Source organism: Condylura cristata, unplaced genomic scaffold (assembly GCF_000260355.1).
Source record: "Condylura cristata isolate star-nosed mole 26May11 unplaced genomic scaffold, ConCri1.0 scaffold00013, whole genome shotgun sequence".
NCBI classification, from domain to species: Eukaryota; Metazoa; Chordata; class Mammalia; order Eulipotyphla; family Talpidae; genus Condylura; species Condylura cristata.
Window position 1 is genome coordinate 35,438,191 of NW_004567114.1, and position 22,824 is coordinate 35,461,014.

The 22,824-nt window shown below is 38.1% G+C and overlaps 1 protein-coding gene across 1 annotated transcript; it reads right to left on the reverse strand.

Moving 5' to 3' along the window:
* Nucleotides 1-289: 289 nt before the first annotated feature.
* CGRRF1 (cell growth regulator with ring finger domain 1) lies at nt 290-22,401 on the reverse strand. Its single transcript, XM_004681858.2, has 6 exons — nt 22,166-22,401; nt 12,820-12,959; nt 9,288-9,465; nt 8,979-9,126; nt 3,953-4,060; nt 290-3,613 (listed from the first exon to the last, which is right to left on the reverse strand). The coding sequence occupies exons 1-6, from the start codon at nt 22,267-22,269 to the stop codon at nt 3,293-3,295; spliced, it is 999 nt and encodes a 332-aa protein (XP_004681915.1). The 5' UTR covers nt 22,270-22,401; the 3' UTR covers nt 290-3,292.
* Nucleotides 22,402-22,824: the final 423 nt, after the last annotated feature.

The following is a 22,824-nucleotide window of genomic DNA, read 5'->3' on the forward strand; positions in this document are numbered from 1 at the left end:
CCTTGTCTTGTACCTGATCTTAAGGGGATCAGGTACTTTTCACCACAGGGAACTATGTTAGTGGTAAGCTTGTCCTGTGTGATATTTACTATATTGAGGTATGTTCCCTCAATACTCAATTTACTGGAAGTTTTCATGGTGACTGGATATTGAATTTTGTCAAATGCTTCTTTTAAAATTTATTGTAATGATCATGACTTTTATCCTTTATTTCCTTAATGTGGTGTATCACATTGATTCATCAGTATATATCCAGCCATTATTTTATAACTAATAAATTCCACTTGACCATGGTGCAAGATTATTTTTAATGTATCATTGACTTCAGTTTACTAATATTTCCTGAGAATTTACACATGCAAATAAAATGACTGTGAACCTCTTTCATCACACCACATACAAAACTTAACTCAAAATTGATCATAGGCCTGATGATAGAAACTTTAAAAGAAAATGAATAAACCTTTGTGATCTTGAGTTAGGTAAAACATTCTTTGAAAACAGAACCACAAATGATAAAGGAAAAAAATAAATAAATCTGACTCCCTCAAAAATGTAAAAATCCTGTGCTTCAAAGAAGTACCGTGAAGGAAGATAGTTTTCAAAATCTGAGCAATGGATTTAGGGCATTATTCAGAAGAAAAGGGATCATTTGAGGCAGGACAGAGTAACTGAAATCATTACCTCCTACCCTTTCTAAACTCTATCTATGTTGCTGCTTCAAATTTCCACAAACCACAACACAACTCTTTACTCCACAATTTATGGGGAGGCTTAAAAAAATAAGATGACCCCACAGGAGATAATTCAATGATTTGTGTCGTTCCTATTGATAGTTTTTAAATTATTCCCCTGAGGGAAGCTTAGCCACTTAAGAACTTTCCTAGGTAAAGCTGGCATTGCTGAAGGAGGCAGCTAGTCACCAGTTAAGTCTGTATAGTGTAGCCCTCTGGAATTTTGGGCATAAACCAATGATCTACATAAACCAAATGTTTTACTTAACAGTTCATTCAAATAAAGTGTTTTTATAAAGGTTCTCACTCAGTGTCACTTACTACTACTAGCAAATTCTGACTGACCTCTACAAATTACTGTTTTTGTTTTTGTTAATTACCAAATCCCTCATATAAATTACCACCAAGGGCAGGAAAACCAAATATATTAGCTGCAACAGGAATTAAGGGCAAATCATCTTTTAGTGTTATGAAAAACTATAGGTGAATGGATAAACAAAATGTGGTATATACATGCAACAGAATATTATTCAGTTCTAAAAAGTAAGGATTCTAATTCATGCTACAATATAGGTGTACCTTGAGAACATGCTCAGTGAAATAAGTCAGACACAAAAAAACAAATACGATTCCACAAATACGGTTATTTGAAATACCCAGGACAGTTAACTTATACTTCAGAGACAAGGAAGTATAATGGTGGTTACTAGAGGCAAAAGAGAGGAAGAATTGGGGAGTTATTGTTTAATGACTATAGTTTCAGCTTAGGATCATGAAAAAAGCTTGAAGATGGATACTGGTGATGGTTGCAATAGCAATGTGAAAGCATTTAATGTCACTTAATTGTGTACTTAACAATGGTTAAAATGGTAAATTTCTATAATCTAATTTTAATATATTTAACAAAAAGTTCTGGAAAATGGAGTTAGATTGTTGGTGGAATCTACTTCAAGACATGAAAGCAACCATGTGTCAAAGACAACTTATGTACAAACATGTCTTAAAAGAAAGTAGGATGGTGGGATAGGTAAAAGACTTCTGATTATTCCTCCAATTTATACCACAAAGTGGGTTTCTAAGAACTGCTAGCCAGATGCCTAACTACAACAGAGACGGTAGCTTCTGACAGCCCTGCTTCCAGTGGCAGGGCTAGAACAGCCATCAGGATTTCCAAAGTGGGTATGTGCTTCTACAAAACAGTCAACACTTCATTCATACCTGAGGTCAGGCGCTTTGCCTGAATCTTTGTAGTCCAGACTCCCAAACAGTATCTAGATTCTAGAAAGTATCTATCAAATAGCTATTGAATATAAATGGAAATTTGACTTGGTTTATAAAATGGAGAACAGGTAATACCTTTTTGAGAGTACTATATTTGATTAGAATGAAATGTATTATGTAAAAGCAAAGCTACAGAGGTATAAGGCCTTACTCTTCAAATAGAACATAAAAGGCTTGAAAATCTCCCTGAATGTCAATTTATTTCTGAGATCTAATTTCTTGGTGAGTTTAAAGTAATTTCCACTGGTGACTCAGGAAGCTCTGATTTACCTTTGTCTTCTTAATCATCTAGGAAATAGTAAGGATAGATTTCATTGCCATTCAGATCTCTCCATTCTTTCTAGGCTATAACAAGGTATGAACAAAGTAATTTATCATTCAGAAAGATATGGGGTTTATTTGGAATAAAAACGCACTGGAAAAAATAGTTACTTGCTTCTTTTAGATATTTCCCTGGCTCAGAACTCCCAACGCACCACCAATTTTGGATGGATTTGTTACGCAGGAGAAAATCAAAGGTAAGGCATTAAGAGTATCACAGACGCTCACTGGCAGAGCACACTGACTAATCTAATCATATTAACAATAAATTACCCAAGAAATTTTATTATCCGTGTTGTATATATCTCTCCTATAGAGGACTAACATTTTAATCTTTTAATCTGATATGTTGTGTACCATCACGATGTATTTTGTATTTATGATTTAAGAAATTATATTTAAAAATTAAGACTTGTATTTATACGCCTATGATTATAAGGAAAATTAGAAACCAAACATATATATATATATAAAACCTGTTATTTTGGGAAGGATTTAAACTTACAAGCCCTTTCCATCTCCTTTGAAAAGCAGGAACATAGAATTACTTTAAGAACAGTTCTGCTTTTCTAATTGTATTCCAGGTTATGTCAAAGGAAAAACATTCAGAAACCTTAAGACTTTTATCTCCTCAAATTTTAGATGGATTGTTTTTCAGAATTTTTCTAATCTACATTCTATGAAATCCTTTAGTGATGATGCATCCTTCTAAAGAGTTGAGTGAAATTTTATATATTAATAAAGATGGTATCTTAGTATTGACTATACTGAACAGAAAGGAATAATTAATTTTCATGTAACATAGGTCAGATGTATATCCATATACCCTACAAATGTGCACTAAAACAGAATTTTCACCAACAGTCAGTATTATAGATTCCACGTTATGATTAGCTCAAGAACACAAATTTCTGCCTCTTCAGTGAAAGGTGTATTTTTCAGTTGTAACAACATCCTCACTGAGTTTTCAGTTTGTCTTTATCTTGTTCCTTTTGATTGCCAAGTGCAAAAGATTCCTGAACAAATTGCCTGCACATTGGACACTGCTGAAAATACTTAACACAGCCATCACACAAGCACGTGTGTCTGCACGGCAAGAGCACCCAATTCACAGTCCCGTTCTGGCAAACAACACAGTCCTTTGTGTTCTCCTCAGCAGGCTCTACTTCATTTTCAGACAGTCCAGCCTTTTCTAACAAACTCCGGTCTATGCTTCTTTCTTCTTGTGAGAAAATGTTGGAAGGAGTGGAATTATTATTTGCAGACATAAAAAGTTGCTGAAAGCCAAAGAAACAAATTTAAAAATAATTACAAATGACGATTATTCTTTAACCTGGGGTCATTAGAGATGTTCAAAATTTATGAGCTAGCTAACCACTAGCAAATAATAGCTAACTACTATGATAATTAAGTGAAAACTATTATCTTTTTTTTTTAGCACCAGCATCATCTTTTATTATATTTTTAATTTTTTTACATCATTCTACATTTTGTGCATTTTTTCCATCTCAGTTCCATCTCAGTGGTAAAGCCCATGGGCTTTACCTCTTTATAAATGGTCATTTTTTGAAAGTGCAAACAAGAGACAGAGATTAAGACTACAAGATACAACTCACCTTAAGATCATGAAATTGACCTTGAGCCAGGAGTAAATATTGATACAGTATTCTGCAGGAAAGTTTGTAAGTCTTATCAGGAATATGAATTACTGACACCATGGAAGTCTAAAATAAAAATTGAACACTGGTCAGTACTTAATCTCCTTATATTATTTCAGAGAAATGCTTCTCAAAAATAATACATTGGTAAATTTAAAAGCTTATATTTATTTAAATCAGTCACAAAAGAGGAACCAATTACTATGATATTTTTGCCAGAGTTACTTTAATTATCAAATTTACAAATTTAATGTGAATCCAACAAAAATACCAAAGAAATAGAGTTACATGAGTTGACTCTTTAAAATTCACACATGGGAAAATAACACGTAAAAATGGCTAGGAAAATACTGAAAAGAAAGCTATAAGGAGGTTAGCCCAGTCAGATCTTAAAACATATTACAAGCATCTAAAATTAAAGACAGTGTTGAACTGACAAAGGAACAGACAGATGGACAGGAGAGAAAAAACATCCTAGAAGCAGACTCAAGCTACAATATAACACAATAAAGGAGACTTCCCAGAGAGAGTCTTCTCTTTTTTTAAAGATTTGTTATTTTTATTTATTTATGCATACAAGAACTGGAGTATAGACCAGAGGTACAAAGGATGAGGGGTACAGGGTGAGAGGATTCACCTAAGACAGAGTGGGGAGTAGAAGAGGCAGATTTACTGAAATACACGGCTGAGGGGAGCAGCAGGCAGGACAGGAGAGGTCTGCTGCACCATGTGGGTTTGCTCCCTGGGTGGGGATTGAACTCAGGCTGCAGTGGTCGATGATAGCTTGACAGCACTGAAACTTTAACCCCTGTACCACCAGGAAGGCCCCAAAGAGTCTTTTTTTTTTTTTTTAAAGATTTATTTATTTGTACATACAGAACTGGGGTACAGGCCAGAGGCTCAGGGGCGGTAAGAGGCTTCACCAGAGACAGAATGGGGAGCAGAACAGGCAGATCGACGAAGTACACTGCTGAGGGGAGCAGCGGGCGGGTCAGGAGAGGTCTGCCGCGCCATGTGGTCTCCTCCGGGGCAGGCGGGATTTGAACTCATGTGGAAGTGGCTTTAGCTTCTCAGTGCAGTGCTTTAACCCGCTGCGCCACCAGGGAGGGCCAAAGAGTCTTTTTAATAGACAATATTGGGACATTGGATAGCTATGTAAAAAATAAAAATTATATGCATTCTTTACACCGTAGATAAAAATAAACTCCAAAACATTAAGAAATGTAATTATAAAAAAAAAATAGAAGTAAATGGTTAATTTCTTACTAGTCTCAGTGAAGGGAACAGCCTTCTACTACTCAAGGAAGATAAACTTGACTGTGTTAAAAACTTGACTTGACCAACAAAAAGCACCATATGCAGTCAAAACACATAAGACAAAATGAAATAAAATATTCTCAATATATGTCATAGACCAAAAGGTACTATTTCTAACTTAAATACTTTTAAAAATAGATAAAAATCCTATTTAAAAATGGGCAAGAGATCTCAATAGGCAATTCGCCAAGATATAAACATGTCTCTGAGCCATATTAAAATATGTTCAACTTTACTCTCAATATGATAAATGTAAATTAAAACTTCACTGAGGTATCCCTTCTTATTCACTGGATGAAATAAAATTCAAAGGCTTGTCAAAACACTGGAAAACAGTCATTCTCATATATTCCTGGTGGAACTATATTTTAGAAAAAAAGGTACAGCTCCAAAGGTAACAACCCCAACAAAAGGCACTCGGTTCTATGTAACTAAATGACATGCCTCCTTTCTACCATTCAGCTTAAGCAATATTAACACACGTGGACAGGTTTTTACTGAAGACTATTGGAAACAAATGTCCAGACACAGGATATTGGCCAAATAACTGTGGCACATGCACACCCTTCTTACAACAGAGTGCTAGTGGCTGTGGGGGGAAAAAATGTGAGGAAAACCTCTATGAATTGATCTGGAGCAAATCCTAGGGAGTATTAGGAAGTGGAAAAAGCCAGAACATGCAGAGCTTCATTGAATGCACCACATTTTGTGTAAGGGGAAAATGAGGAGATACAGAGCTGAGCCTCTGTATCTTATAACTCTGAGGAAAAAGCTGGAAAATAAACTTGGTTATCTATAAGAATGGGGATATGAAGAGAACATCTGAGTCTACTCTTCACATAGTGACTTGACTTTTGGGAGAACTAATCCAAGTAATTATGGATGCAGTTTGACTGAACTCTCAGTTGTGGGCAGGAAGGAGAGAGTAAACAGTATGAGCACTAAAATAATTACACTCAGTAACAAATTATAAAGCAGTAGAGAAAAAAAAGGGAATTCAAGGGGTCATTCAGAAGATAAGCAGGTGAACTAATGGGAGTTTCTGGCTGTAGCAGAGTACTCAGGGTTAAGTGGGAGGCTGGAGTTGGGGAAGCTCAGTTTAAGATACACATAAAATCTGGAAAGAATCAATAGCTATTAATTCCAGGGGTAAGTTTTGATAAAGAGTGGCTGTTTACATGGTCTTAAAGTGCCTCCCCAATGCTGATTATTTGCAAGGAGGGGAAAATATGAAATAGTGGAGAAATAATGACTAACACTTTGACTGAGAGATCAGAGTTAATGTCACTAAGGAAGGCAAGGAATCCTGTGTCTAGAGGGGACTGTACCATCGCCTGTGCGGCAGTACACTGGCAGAAAATGCTTAACTCTAATCTAGGCATAGTCAACAAATCAATCCCAATCTAGACAGACAAACAAAATAAGACATGTTTGGGGCCTCCCGGGTGGCTTAGGGGTTACTCTCAGCACCCCCACTGCTAAACCCTGAGTTTGATCCCCTGCTGGGGAACTGAGCCACATGGCGCGGCAGACCTCTCCTGTTCTACCTACCCAGTGCTCCTTCAGCATTGTATGTCAGTACATCTGCCTGGTCTGCTCCCCACTGTCTCTGATGGATCCTCTCACCTCCTGCACCTCTGGCCTACACCCCGTTCTTCTGCACACACAAAAAAAATTTTAATTTTTTTTTAATTTTAATTTTAAAAATAAGTCATGTTCTGTTTTACCAAAAAAAAGTGTGTCTCATAGATTGTGGCTTCAAGAACACAAATATCATAAAAGAAAAAGTTGTGGAGATGTTTCAGAATCAAGGAAGCTCAAGATACATGACAAATGTAGTTTGTGACTCTAGAATAGAGCCTGTGCTGGTCAGATAGCAATAAGCAGGCAGTCTAGGGATCAGAACTGCTTATTAGTTTTTAGATTTAGATCCTCTCATTCTCAGAAAAAATACTGAAAACCCACATATTAAAACATTATAAAATGCTTGATTTACTTTTCAAATTAAGGACAGAGAACATTAACACAAAATATGTTAATAAATATGCTGTAAATGTTAGGTCCAATCTGAGAAATAAGAAACAGGGAAGCAAGGAGTAACAGGAAAAAAAAAAAGAGGGTCAACTGAAAAGAACAAAAGACACAGAAAAGGGCACATCCAGGAAGGGAATATAAAGGAAAAGAGAAAAGGGTGGCCATGGAGAGCCAAGGACTAGGCTTATCCTGGGGGCAAAGCCCCCCACGGTGATAGCAACTTGAATTAGGAACCTGGTAGCAAGTCTTTTCCTACTTATAATGCCATGAAACTCTACACTAGAAAGTGGCAAATTTTATGTATATATTTTACCATAAACACACAATTCTGCTCTCTTTAGATGGTGTAATTAAGTTAGAAAACAAAGAAGACCCTAAGCGTCTCAAGCAGGTAGAGTGCCCTATCAGGAAGGGGAAGAGGAAGCAAATCTATTGAGTTCCCATTGTGTTCTACACACTATGCTAGATTCTGGAAACACACTGTTAGTGTGAGTTTTATTTGGAGAAAGCAAGCTGATCATTTCCATGGAAATTCAGTTTTATAAGATCAAAAGCCAAAAAACTATAGAGATGCTTAAATGTGTATGAGCAGGGTTTAATTTCCCCCCAAAAGGGTCTGAACCTTCCACAGCTCAATGCTCAAATGCTTAAAGGAGATACTTTTATTTTATAAAGGCGTACTGGTGTAGGACTCAGAAGACTCAGAGCCAAACCCTGGTTCCTGACTGACTGGAATTTTCCTTCTGACTTCAGTCTTTGCAAGGAGAGCTGCCTTAACACGCAAGGTTGTTGTAGGAATACATAAGCTAGTGTTAGTGAATATACTTGTATTTTGCAAAATGTCATAGAAATTTATCCTATCTCTAATTAATGGACAAATCTGCATCGTGCACTTCAGAAAACAGTAAATTGTATATAAGGGTATCCTTACCAAGATATGATTGCACAAAAAGTTTATTTCATGTATAAATCTCTACAATACTTACAGGAATGTCAAGATTAAGGTCCTCTTAAATCTCTAAGATGACTTTATCTTCCTTATAAGGAATAAACTAACAGACTAAATTAATATAATGAGGCAAGAGATTACCATAATCACTGAAAATGTAGGAAACATAGAAGATTTAGATGCAACAGGGGCTATGATGAAAACAGGATGACTGCAAGTGTGCAAAGGAAAGAGTGGAGAGTGGACACTGTATGCAAACAGAGCACTTTAGATCATTACAATGTTTATTTATTCAGTGCTAAAAAATGTTAAGAATAAATAGCCTATCCAACAGACTTTTTCTATATAGCTAACATGGTAGAAAATAGGATGATGACACTAACATAATCCAATTGTAATGTGTTTTTATACTCCCTAAATGTAAGTCATAGTAACCCATATTTTTGCAACAATGGAAGAGACACTCTTGCAGAAACACATCAGACACTGAAGAGGCTGTTACATATATAGGAATTATACAGGTGTTTATCCAAGTACTCGCTTTTCAAGGAAAATGTGTCTAGGCCAAAAGTATGTCCTCAGGAATGAAAGAAAAATTTTCTCTAGTTCACCAAATAATTAAGACCCAAATAATTAAGTCCAAATAACATAAAGAGAGTGCTTCTGGAATTTAAAATTACTTACAATTTCATAAATTTCTCGGTCATCCTCATCTGCTAAGGTCAACAGAGCTACCAATGGATAGCGTGATCTGGGCACTGTACCAAAGTCTTCAATTTTAGTATCTCTTGGTAACTGGCAATAGATTTCTTCTTTGCTGTCCTTTTTAATACTTTTGAAAATGTAAAGGTAAATTGCCACTTTAACCAGACATGTAGTGATATACCAAAGATGATAATAAATTAGCAACACTTTACTGATGTGCTAACAGATATATCAGATAAAATGTCTAAAATCTTCGAGTGCTAATGGAGAGATCAGATAAAAGGATACAAATACTGTTCTTGGTAGAGATATTCGCTATATAGCGCATCTTCCAATGCTTCTGGAGTGCTTATTCGGAAGCAATAAAAGTGCTTCTGTAGAGCTTCATATAGTTTCTGAACACTGCATCCCCAGCAACATGTCAAGAGGCTGTCTTCAAGGCAATCTGTTGTCAAAGTTATGCCAGCTATAGAAAACAAATGCAACAAAGACAAGAAAGTTACCTGACACAATTATTCATAGCGACTAACAAAAGCCTCCATTTGGTCCCTGGCCAGGCTGATGGCAGTTAAAGGATCTCATTAAAGGGTATGTGCCTAGAAGTGAAGGATCTGGTCTCTTAAAACGAGACACATAGAAACCTCAATATCTACACAATTTCAAGTCTCAGCTCTACCCCTGGTACAGCCTGAGTTTGATCTCCTGCTGGGGAGCTGATCCACATGGCACAGCAAACTTCTGCTCCCCCGCTGCTCCCCTCAGCAGTGTATTTCAGTACATCTGCCTGTTCTGCTGCCCACTCTGTCTGGTCAACAAATTGGTTACAATCTAGCCAGACAAATAAAATAAGGCATGTTTGGGGTCTTGAAATTTCAATGCTATCAATAAACCTTATTATTTGTACATTTAAGCTTGGAAATTAGCTACTTAATTTTCTTTTCTTTTTTTTTTTTTTTGGTGACTTTAAAACTTTTCCCACACAGATTTTAAACACTGAAACACAATACACTATTGACAACCTTCCACTCTAATAGTGTATGTACTTCTAACTACAATAAATGATAGGGGCGTCTCTAAAAGTGGATACACCCAACCTTGTAACCATTAGAAATGGGAGCACTGCCTCCAAGCAGCGACACACACAACCCAGGGGCTGCAAGGTGATCACTGGAATAGGAAAAATATTAAAAAGAAATTGAGCTTTACTAATAGTAGTAAACAAATTGACATTAATATACACTTCTGTCACACAGTTAATGTCCCGTGTAATATGTAAAATATCCTGAGGAAAGAGTGAAGATTCTAAAATATGGAGAACATGAACCATGTCCTTATTCATTTGTTTGCTTTCAGTGTATTAAGAGATATTATTATTTGAATAAACCAAATCAAATGGATAACACAGAATATATAAAAAGCTGTCCCCACTATCTTTCATAACCTTGTCTATTCTAGAGACTGCAGAAAGAAAGTACTAATTTTACACAGTTTAAATAGCTGTATTTGTTTTCTCTTCAGTATTTCTCACTTCTTTACGAGAGAGTTCCCATAATTATATTTTCTTAGTCTTCTAACTAAAATTCAGGGCATACACCGTGCATCTTTGGTAAATAGCACTAAAAGAATTAGAATGTTGCCACAAAGTGGGAAATTCAGAATCCAAATTAAGTGAAGCAGTAATGAGTGACAGCACTCAACCCACCCTTACCCACCTAGCTTAAACAGCCAAATAAAGCAGTGTTGAGACACTCTTGCAAAACATTTTTAAAATTAAGACTCATACTCAAATGAGTCAAACTATTAAGAAAGGAAAAACAGTGTGACAGAAAGGTCACAAACCTTCTTGAGGAATCCAATGAGGAAAGAGATAGTATACAAGGAGGCCCTGTATGAGAATAACAAAACTGAAGTACTAGGGGATGAAAATTTTAGGTTGAATGCTACAGAGGTTCTTCCAAAAATGCTACCTGTGTCACTTTGCCCACCCCTTTTGCTTTATGTTGTTTCTCACAGAGTAAGTAAGTCACAAACTAAAGAAGCTATTCATAAAAGGGCAGCAGAATTTCTGAATCAAACAATTCAACAAAATACCCTGACTACATGCTTTTAATTTCATTAAAGCCTCTGTACTTATGGTAAAAATATTATAAATCCAAATAGAGTATCATTATAGAACAACAACAAAAATCCCAACAACCCACTCCTAGTTAAAAGCAATGAGTGACTAAGATTAATTCTCTGGTTTACTTTTAAGGAAATAAAGTCTCCAGATGTTTGTCTGATCTACCCCATATGGCAAGCACCTTGGGTCCATTTCAGCTTGTTTCAAACTACATATCAAGTGAAATAACCTTTTAAAATATCACAGTTATCTCTCAGAATATTATTGCAATGTCTGAGTTAGCTATCTTTAATGACATTATGAATGAACAAATTAAATTTTATTTTGCCAAATACAATTCCTACCAAAATTATTCTTATTACCCAACAGAAGAAAGATAATGAATAATGTGCATTTTTAATGCTACTATTGGTTAGAGCTGAGGGGACTGGGTATTGCTGAGAGGTCTTCTACATATTGGGTATCTTATCCTTTGCTTCTAACATTTACAGGCAGGCTCTATTTGAGACTATTGCTACCTGACAGACAGGCTGATGCTTCCCTCACACTCTGGTTGATGTGTGTCCTTCTTGTTTGCTCACAGTGTATCAGTTCCCACTTTTTCAGTGTTTCCAAGCTGTAAAGCAGGAAGGACAGCTTTGAACTGGTAGATTTTTTTTTATTGGCAGTTCTGCTCAGCCAGATGTGACAAATAAATAGTAGGTCCAGTCCAAATGCATGGCCACATAGTCAGAGGTCACAGAATCACCACTATTGTGATATTTTAGTCAGGCATGTCCTCTAAACAAGTTAGTTTTCTTTGTTGTGTCTTGGTCCTCCAAAGTGAAAAATGTCAGAATGAACCCTCTTATACATCACTGTGTTAAAAAAGAAAAAATAAGATCCTTGATTCCTTCAATTCACAAGGTGGTATAAGATTTACAGCTAAGGAAGCACAATAAATTGTGTACTTTTTCCTAATAAATCAGTATTTTCTTAATCTCCATTGACTGAGTATATTGTATTTGACAAATGATTCTAGGGAGTCAGAGACAGAAAGCAAACGAATGGTCAGACGCTAAGGGAGCTGGGGGTTAAGGGAGTAGATTGGTCAAATCTGTGAAATACTGAAGAGCTAGTACTAATCAGACTGAGAAGTGTCCATGGGATTTTAAAACTGCTGGGGGTCAGAAAGAGATGACAGAAGTGGTAATTAGTGACCCCGAAAAGCCACTTCAGTAAAGGGACACAGAGAAATGTCAGACTGAGCTGCTCTGGGGAACAAAAATGAAGCAAGTTAGGAGAATAGCTAGAGTAGCTATTCTAGAGTAAGACAAAAAGCTGAGGAAATTTTGCATTGTTTAAGAGAACAGAAATGTGAACATGTATAAAAGGTGACAGATTCTGAGCTCATAAACTCTGTAGATTTACCTAGACTACATTTAGAAATGCCTAATCTAGATTGGTACTCTACTCACAAAGGCATTTCAAAGTCCTTAAATTCAAAACTCAATTTGCTACCTTTCTTCTCCAAGCTGTTCCTCCTCTTGTATTCCTTATCTCAGAAAACAGGATCTGTCTCTGGAAGACCCAGGCAAAGAATCTGAGTCTTTCTGACCCCATACTCTCATGTCCATCCTACAGTGTTTTAACCCTAACAAACAACTTACTGTTTCTCTAATATACACTAAGAGAAAATTTTGGAAAATAGCCACCAACTTGTAAGTGAAGCTGAGGATGGATTAGAGATCTCTAAGCCAAACGGATTCTTGACTTGTCTCATTTGCTTTTTGAAAACTCTTGTGTTGAACTGGGTCTCTTCTGAATTTCTCAGAATTACTGGAACATCCCAACCAAACCTGAAGAAAGATAAAAATAAAACATAATCTTAGCAGACGCTGAAACCTGTTATTTGTAAAGAACATTGTGCTTCATTAGTTAGCCCTTTTAACTTAAGTACCAGAAAAAGATTATTTTCAAATTTATATATACTGCAATATATTGTACAGTTGATTCAATCAACATACTCTTGAAAACAATTCTAGTGTTGATATAATTGAATATTGCAGAAGCCAACTGATTATAGAAAAATTATATAAACTGTTTTGATTTATGGGGCAACTTTTTTTTTTTTTAAGATTTATTTATTCATACAGAACTGGGGTACAGGCCAGAGATGCGGAGGATGAAAGGATTCACCAGAGACAGACTGGGGAACAGAACAGGCAGATCGACGAAGTACACTGCTGAGGGGAGCAGCGGGCGGGTCAGGAGAGGTCTGCCTCGCCATGTGGATCTCCTCTGAGGCAGGCAGGGATCAGACTCATGAGGAAGTGGCTTAAGCTTCTTAGTGCAGTGCTTTAACCCGGAGCACCACTAGGGAGGGCCTATGAGGCAACTTTTAAATAGCATTTATTCTTAAAAATATATGCTTACTTTTAAATTTCATATAAAAATGTAACAACATATATTGTATACAGACATAGGTGGAAAGTGAAAGGGACTAAACACAATTCTTTATAAAATTTTAAAAATCTAAACTTACTCAATTTAAATAAAGGATTCTTTAAGTGATGTTTTTAAACAACGGAATAGTACTCAGCAATGAAAAGGAGTAAGTTATTGCTACAACCTCACTGCTAACTCACAGATATCATACTGTGCAAAAGAAGCCTTGCACAAAAGAGTACATGCTATGTGGTTCTGTGATATGCAGTTCTAGGGCTGGTAAAATTAATAGTTAAAATAAAAAACAGAACAATGGCTGCTTCTGGAGGTGTAGAAGTGTGGCCTGATTGGGGAAAAGTATAAGGACACACAGTCTAATGATAGTAATGTTCTATAGCTCAACATAAGTTTGAATTGTAGAAGTGGTGTATTTGATAACACTTAAGACTATACATTTCACTTTTTATAAATAGTTCAAGAGAAAAAAATAAATATGGAAAAAATATGGAGAGGTAGTTAATGAGACAGTACAATTAAATTTGAGTGATTAAGAAATAAATGGATAGACAGGTAGCTAGAATGGAGGGATGAACAGATCGTTAAGAAAGAGCACTGTAGCACAATGTTGGTTGTAGGACCTAACGACAGGCATATGTGCTCAAGTTTTCTGTGTTTGAAAATTTTATGATAAAATGTTCAAAAAAGATATATTGCTGAGTTCAAACACGAATCGTTATGGATCTGAAAAGAGAAAGAAATATAAAGTAATAAGTAAGTGGTAATCAGCAGTGGCAACTAAGACTTCACCTAATAAGGTGGCCTAATATAGGCTGTCCATCAGGACAAGACAAAGTCAAATTCACAACCTGAAACCAGAAGTTGGACTAGGCCAATATCAAGATGGGTCAGAACTGTCACGATACGAATGGCCCTTGACTGGGGGCTCTAGGTATGTAACTAGGTATATGGGGCAACTAATAGAAAGGCTAGGTCAGGGTGAGAACAAAGTGGGGGGGACCTCTCAATAAAATTTTGGCTGCAAATAAAAATCTTAAAGCAAGAGAAAGTCAATAAAGTTAACAAATGTAATAAAACTTTACTCCAGGTGAATTTAGTTTTATATATAAAGGTTAGATAGACTTTTGTATATAAAGGTTAGATAAAGGCTGCTTTGGTGCTGCCCTCCAAAAAGCTGAAAAACAACGCCTCTAGCAGATCAAAGTGTTTTAAGTAAGTTAACTGCATTCCAAAACAAAGTCAAAAATATTTTGGGCCCTCCCTGGTGGCGCAGGGAGTTAAAGCACTGCACTAAGAAGCTTAAGCCACTTCAGCATGAGTTGATTCCTGCCTGCCCCAGAGGTGACCACATGGCGTGGCAGACCTCTCCTGACCCGCCTGCTGCTCCCCTCAGCAGTGTACTTCGTCGATCTGCCTGTTCTGCTCTCCACTCTGTTCTGGTGAATCCTCTCACCCTCCGCATCTCTGGCCTGTACCCCAGTTCTGTATGAATAAATAAATAAATCTTGAAAAAAAAATTTTCATGAATACAAAAACACCCAGCACCCATAAGACAAAATCTGAATGAAGAAGAGGCATACTGTATATAGTTTTATTTGCTACTGTGCAAAAGTATATTTGAAATCTTACATGTACTACAATTAGGCCATTTTTGTAGCTATATAGTATTCTGTGTACAAAAATGCCATAATTTGTTTACTCATTCTATTCTTAATGGCTATTTAAGTTGTCCTCACATTTTGGACACCAGAAAATGGAATTTCTTAGCTGTAAGGTCTGAGGTTCTTCGATTCAGTGGATACTGCTAACAATTCTATGCCATCATATCAATTTACACTCCAAAGTGAACACTGGAGCACTGCTTACCAGCAGTGAACCAGAGTCCCCCTCAATCCAGATCCTTGCCGAAACAATGCTAACCATCCTAGTAGGTGGGTAATGACACTGTACTGCAGTTTTAATTTCTGTTTCCTCATATTAATGAGGTTGAGCACTTTTTCTTGCATCTGTTGCTACTTGACTAGATTCTTTTATGAAAACCCTTTCAAGTGCTTTTCTACTAATCTGTATTTATTTTTTTACTTCTTGATAGACATTAACATAAGCCTTTTGTTTGAATGTATCTTCAGTCTTTCTACAGTTTGTTTTTTTCATACTCAAGACTTGTATCTTTCAATGAAATAATTCTTAATTTTAACACAAAGTTACTAACTACTTTTTCCTTTTGCTCTGGCTTTTCACCACTACCTTTCCTAAATTATGCCCTAACACTGCCACAGTCTTAATTACCATCTCTTTGTATTGTTCTCTTGATGGAGTTAGCCAAGCATGGCTAAAGCAGTTAGTGCTTACTTAGTCAAGGCTCTGGGTCCAGTGTGGGCGTGGCCAGTCCTAGTTCCCTGCCATCCTCATGATTTGCAGAGGAAAAGGGAGTTGGGGAGTATTCACTGTGATACTGTGACACCATAGGCTGGCCATGCTCCTGGTCGTATGTGTAATGTAATCTAAGGTCATTAAGTTGTACTTTTTGGCAGCTGATGAATTGATGACTCACCTTGAGCTTTCAGCCTAGTATAACTGGACACCTTTTCACAGTGACCCAGCATGGACTTGCTCATTTTTGCACAAAAATCCACAACCCTCACAGTTTTAACTTATTTGATGTTTTTTAGACCGATATTTCTATCTTTAATATCCTCCTCAAGAGCAGAATATATAATATGCAGAAATGATTTGGAGACTGGCTGGAGAGCAATCCTCACTAGGTTGACAAGTGGCTGTAAAATACTGGTAAGCAGACCCAGTAATATATTTCTGGCCTCCATCCTTACATGTAGCCATTATCCACCTTTTTGATCAAAAACTTGAATACAAACATTGATGTCTTAGGTATTTGAGCACACTGAAATGAGAGTAGCAGGAAGAATAAAATTGAAAATTGATCAATTTTCATTTTAATCAAGTCCCATCTTTGTCCATTTAGTCATTTTGGAAACTGTTAGCATGAAATGTCAATGAAACAAATGTTTCTTAAAATACTTTCTCTTACACAGACCCCCGCCTTTTCCATTTCTAAAATGTTTTCCATTTCTAAATTCATACTGCTTAAACTTCAGAACAGCAGTCACTTGCAGACAGCTAAGTCTAACAACAGTTTTTCATATGCCCATAGTGTCTTGCTCTGCACACACTTCTGAAGCTTAACAGTAGCTGATAAATACGCTTGACCTCCTTCCCTTGTGTCTAGTGCCTCATGCAGTTTCTCATGAATAAAGGTTACTTTGAGGCTAAAATTTTGACCTCAGAGGCAGACAGCTTTTATCCCCTATCAGAAAACACACAGTTGTTAAGTGTTAAGACTCCCGTACAGTCTCCCCTGGTTCTGTTCTCACTTGGCTAGGCAAATACTGAATTGAAGCCAGGACATAAAAAATCCATTCATGGGGAAATGGTTGATAGAGGAGGAGGGTTATGTCTGAGTGAACTGCTGTGTTTTTTTGCCTTTGAGAAAGTGAGTCAATCTTTTAGAATTCTGTGCCTTCATTGTAAAAAGAGGATCAGTGATCTTAAGGTCCAACTAAGGTCTGAGATGCCATTTCTAACAGCTCTTTTTTCTTCTGGATTGTTCCCAGTAAATTCTTGCCACCCACGTGTCATACATAGATTCTGCACCCAGAGAAAGTACAAACTAAAGTAATATTCTTTTCCTTAGAAGTGGTCTGTGCCACATCACAGACACAGCCTACTCATTGTACATTCATCAAGTACAATGAGAAATAGTCAAGGTCACTGTGTCGGGCAGGGGCAGCAGGAGACAGAAATCACATGAGTTATTTAAACAGAAAGAGTTTAATATAAAAAATTCAAAACCATGATAGGAGGATTGAAAAGGCCAGAGGGGAACACTAGGACATCCCAGCAGGCAGTAGTTATCATTACGAAGACAAGGGAAATAAAAGGTTATTGCAGTTGGAGAAGGGCTCCCCTAGAGCTGGGACTCAGACCTTTGTGGAAGGAGTATGATAAGACAGTTTGAGGGAAAATTATAAACTAAAAATCAACTGCTGTTGCTCAGGCCAACTGTCCCTGACAGGGCCTGCCAGTGCTGTAGGAATGCAGAACTGCAAAAGGAAGCAAACCATTAACAGGCAATTCCTTTTCCTCCTTCAGTCTTTCGGTTTCTTTCTAGCACTCTACTGAGTACCTAAAAGGAAGCAAACTAACACAAGAGAACTAGGGTCTACAAAGTGTCAGCCCCTGAATCACAAAGCTGAACATCTAGCAGAGTGTAGTTCAAAGATGAAGATCAGGATGGTGATTTAGTATGTCCATGTAGTAATGCTACAGGATAGAGTCCTTCTACAAGGGAACCTGATGCCCCTCCAATCAAAGATTACAGACCTGGCCCTCACTGGTGGCACAGCAGGTTAGTAAGCAGCACTGCAAGTTGGCCACAGCCACCTCAGTGTGAATTTGATCCCCACCCTGGAGGTGATCCATATGGTGCAGCAGACCTCTCTTCTCTCCCCAGCTGTTCCCCTCAGCAGTGTACTTTGTTGATCTGCCTGTTTTGCCACCCACTCTGAGTCTGGTGAATCCTCTCACCATCCCTGCACCTCTGGCCTGTATCCCAGTTATATATGCATAAATAAATGAATCTTTAAAAAAAAAAATTACAGACCTAAGGAGTGGTTTCATTCTGGAAACTAGGTGAAAGGATAGAACTCTCCATTATTGTGACGCAAATCAGGCTTGAGACCTAGAATTTTTCCTTCCATGGAGTTCATGTAACATTTAGCCAACTGGTCTACTAACCCATTAGCCAATGTCCAAGAGCCCTGCAGGCTAACACATTCTTGCTTTGCTACCCACTGTCCTTATGACCCAACATCCACCTTAATTCTTCTGGTTATGTGGCACCACTGGACTCAAGTCAAGAACGCTAATGATAAACCACCATCATAAACAGCCAGAGATATTCAAGGATCACAGGCTCTTCTAAATAACACATTTCTCAGTAAAAGATGTGTCTTTCATGTCCTCTTAAAAGATGCCGCAGGGAGTGGGGTGTACACGCTGCACATAATAAATCCAGTCTAATATTTCTGTCTCCCCAAATCTTCAGTCTCTTTCCTCACTATGCCACAAGCATTTTGGCATCTTAGCCTTATTAAATGTAGGCCATTTCTGAGTCCTAGTTCCAATCAATCAAGAATGAATTAACGCATTGGTATCAGAATTTCTGGAGACTATGCCCAATCAACAAATTTGATCTGACCTAGTGTTGCATTTTATCTTCTGCAATGGAACATACTTGCCACCTATTCTCACATATTATTCCCAAAGTTCCCACTGAGAGAAAATAGAAAATGTTGCAATTCTTTTGGGTCTCAGGACAAAATGAGAATATGGGCAACAGAGGTAAATCTTGAGTTTAGATGCCCTTTGCAAAACAACTACCCATGATGAGGTTATTACAGGATCTTCAACAAGGGAAGGCTAGTTTCCTAGGCACACAAAGCAGGCTGATTCCATCAACAAGGGAGCAACTGGGATTTCAAGATTCTAAAGTTTTGTTTGAGTCTACTTAAATAGTCCCATTTTAAGACTCAGGGCTTCTTCCCAACCAGTCCTCGAAATGAGACACTGACAAGAGTATGGTTTATATTACCAGTAAGTTAAACTGTGTTCAATTTCCAGTTTTATAGCTATAAGAAATAAAGTGCTTCAGAACCATAGGAACGCTTTCTCTTGACTTGATATGGACACTTTTAAGACCTGACTTGCCATTTTCTTCCTGTAAGTTCTCCAGTGAACTCAGAAGCAACCCTCCCACTTCTCCCTCAGTCTTTCCCATTATCATTACTGTCAGAGTTGTCAAGTACTTCAGCCACTGGTGCCCCAACGTACTTAATTCAGATACCATATTATCACAATTAAAGGCAGTATCTGGTTAATTATGATGCCAATACATGCTATGGATTACCAGAATCTTATTTTTCATTGTCAAGGACTTTTTGAAACTTCAACTCCACCATCCTACTCTTGGTAATAATAATTTTTTTTTTTTAATCAACGCCCACATTAGTCCAGTCAAGAGACTAACGCCCCACCAGTTACTTTAACAGAGAATTTAAATATAAAGAAATAACTAACCAGATGTTAAAAAACTGAAAATGCAAGAAGCAGATACTGAGTATCAAAGAAGCAGTAAGAGTAGGCAGCACCTATCACTTGCAGAACAGAAAAAGGACAGAGAAATAATACAGGTTAAAAATCTAGAGTTGCCCCTAGAGTTTGGACTCAAAGATGAAGAGAGGAACAAATGAGGTTGGTTCTCAGAGGGTAGCAAACTATAACTTGAAAAAAAATGGGAACCAACTGCCAAAGTGATGCACTATTGTTGTGACGAGCCAGACAAGCAAAAGAACAAAACAGGAAACAGTAAGTCCTTTCATCCTTCTCCAGTAGCCAATTCCCCCCTCCAGGTGGCAAGCCTCTAAGGCTGCTAAGTCAGGGTGCTGGATTATCTGGAACTGTTAAAAGATACAGATAGCACTTTGGTCTCCCTTTTTCACAGTGCTTGGCAAATAGCAACGACTTGTTACATGTGATTTACTAGAGCTCACGGAAATCACCACATACTTAGATAAAAATTCATGCTAACAGTTCCATGATTCTGTTATTGCTATTGGGATTTCAATAATCAAGCACTCTTGACTCTCCCTAGCCACACAGGACAGGTGGACAAGGAGAGCAGTGGAAAGAAACTCATAGTAGTGCTGTGGTAAAAACCATGACAGAGAGGACAGATGTTTTAGGAGTTAAAAAAAGATCACAAGTGATCTTTATCAAGATTAATGAGTTTACTCTGAATTTGGGGTTCTATCAGAAGAATGGATGGGTTAGACTTAAGGTGACTGATTAGGTCCAAATCAAAATGGAAGTAACTGGCACTTACACAGTCTTGGTATTTTAGCCATGCTTAGCCCACACTCCTAGAAGTTCTACAGTTACCTAGGATTCCGTCTTTGTAAAAGTCATACCTAAGTAGAGCGATCAGGCTATCATCAAGTTTTCACACTAATTCTGAAATGTGGTAGTGCCAAGACTTGAATTCTGCCTGACTCCAAAGTCTGTCTCTTAATCACTACAAATAAATTTCCTGACTACCCTTCACCCAAAGATGCCACACAAATTATTAACTGGGCTTTCACTCATTTTTCTCTTCCCATTACTAAAGATAGATGTCTAAGATATCTAACTAGTCGACTGGCTTTTTAAAATAAAAATGTAAGGATATAATCCATTATCAAATAGTTACCTATTTTCCTTAAAGGAGGAAAATTCATTTTATTAGGGGAACTCATATATTAGTTATTTAAAAAAAAATCTTGTGTTACATTACTTTAGTTACTTGGACAACATTTTCCTAATTCCAATTACAAAGTTCCTTGAAAAGAACAAGATCGATAAATTCTGATGGGCCAAGAACAACTAATTCTAAGACTGTTCTTAATCTTCCTCCACCACAACAAGGTGCTTTATGTCTTACTGCTCACCAGGTGGGGAACAGTGAGAAAGGTTACAACTATTTAGTTCCCAAAAATGCCATACATTTTCAAAAACTAACAAGGGCTTGTGTCCTTTCTTTACAGTAATGACATATATGAACCTTCAAAGGGTATTTTTAACCTCCCTTTGCACAGCCTGCTCAACTCACCTACACTTCTCCTCTGCACCTCTGCTAATGTTATGTTACCTAAAAGGCCTTCTTTTCTCTACTAGATCCATTTAACTGGACTTAGTTTTCAAAATAGTCTCAAATCCAGCACATGTCTCTCTCCCCATCCAATAGGATGGTAAGAAGGTTTCATCTAGTTATATTTAAAAGACTTCTCTAAACATGATACAACTGCATATCCTCAAGAGAGAAATTTTAGAATCTCAGGGCAGAAGAACTGCTCAGGGATTATCTAACACTCCATTCTCCTTGTCTCCAACAGGTAAACTTCCGCCTTCAGTGCTACTTATCTTTCAGCTCTAAAATTAGGACTTTACAGTTCTTCCAACTAAATATTACTTCAAAAGGTGTGGAATGTGTGCAAAAGCCATTAAATCCTCAAACGATAACAGTGTTCATTTATAAAATAAGCTTTATGAGGCTGTTTAGATGAGAAGAACAATTAACCTTGTTTACTGTCTACTTCTGAGCACTGCCCGCAGTGACGATTCACTCCGGGCACACAGTGGACCTCAAAGAGGGACAGAAGCCTGTTGGACAGGCCTTGTATCCCAACACCAAGAACAGGATCTTCTGACTGCCTCAGTACCTAGAAACAAAGCTGGGAGAAACAGCTTTTAACCCGGCACCATCAGCAGATGTCCTCTACGACGAGGACAGGACTGCGAAACAGTGTGCGGTGGACACCTTGTTTTCCTCCCGGAGCCGGCCGTGGCCCGGGGCACCGACTCCGCGGCACCTCCAGGTATCCCAGTCTCGCAGTCCCCCAGCTCCTATGTCCCCTGCTACTTAGCGCGACCCCACTCCCCAGCTGTCTGCCCCTTGGTTCCTGGTCTCTGGCCCTGGGGCACTTACCATCCCAATACCAGGCCAGTGGTCACGACGAAGCAGGTAAAGACCACTGCGATGTAGAAAAGCGGCGAATACTCATAGAGCGTTACTAGAAACACCGCGGCCATCAGGGTCCCTAGGCAGAGCTGGGCTCCAGCAGCCCAGCTCAACCTAACCCAAGCCAGCCCAGCCCTGCCCGCCCGGCCGGGGTAAAACTACTACGGTGCCCCGCAGCAGACAAACTTTGTAGGCTCGCACTTGCTAGAGGTTCTCGTAGGTTAGACGTCGGGGCAGCCTCATTGGCTGAGGGAGCTGGCGGACCAATCACCACCTACCTGCAGGGTTCGCCCGCCCCTCCCAATACTGACCCGAGAGATTGACATCGTTGAGGGGCGGGGCTCCCTCTGGCACCGCCCCCACCTCGCGGGATTGGGTGCTGTAAGCTTCTCCGCCTCAAGACTGTCTTAGCAGTTCTGGCTTTTCTGCGGCAAATTCTAAATCGAAATAAGGGCCAACTACGTTCAGCGCTTGAGCAAGGTTACCGGATGCCCCAAAGCGGAGGTACACTCCGAAATTCACGTCACAGATTCTAAATCCCGAAACTGCATGTTAGATCCGAGGCAATTTGGGGAGAAAAGGAGGAAGAGAGAAGGAAACTGGCATCTTGAGTACTCAATGTGAAA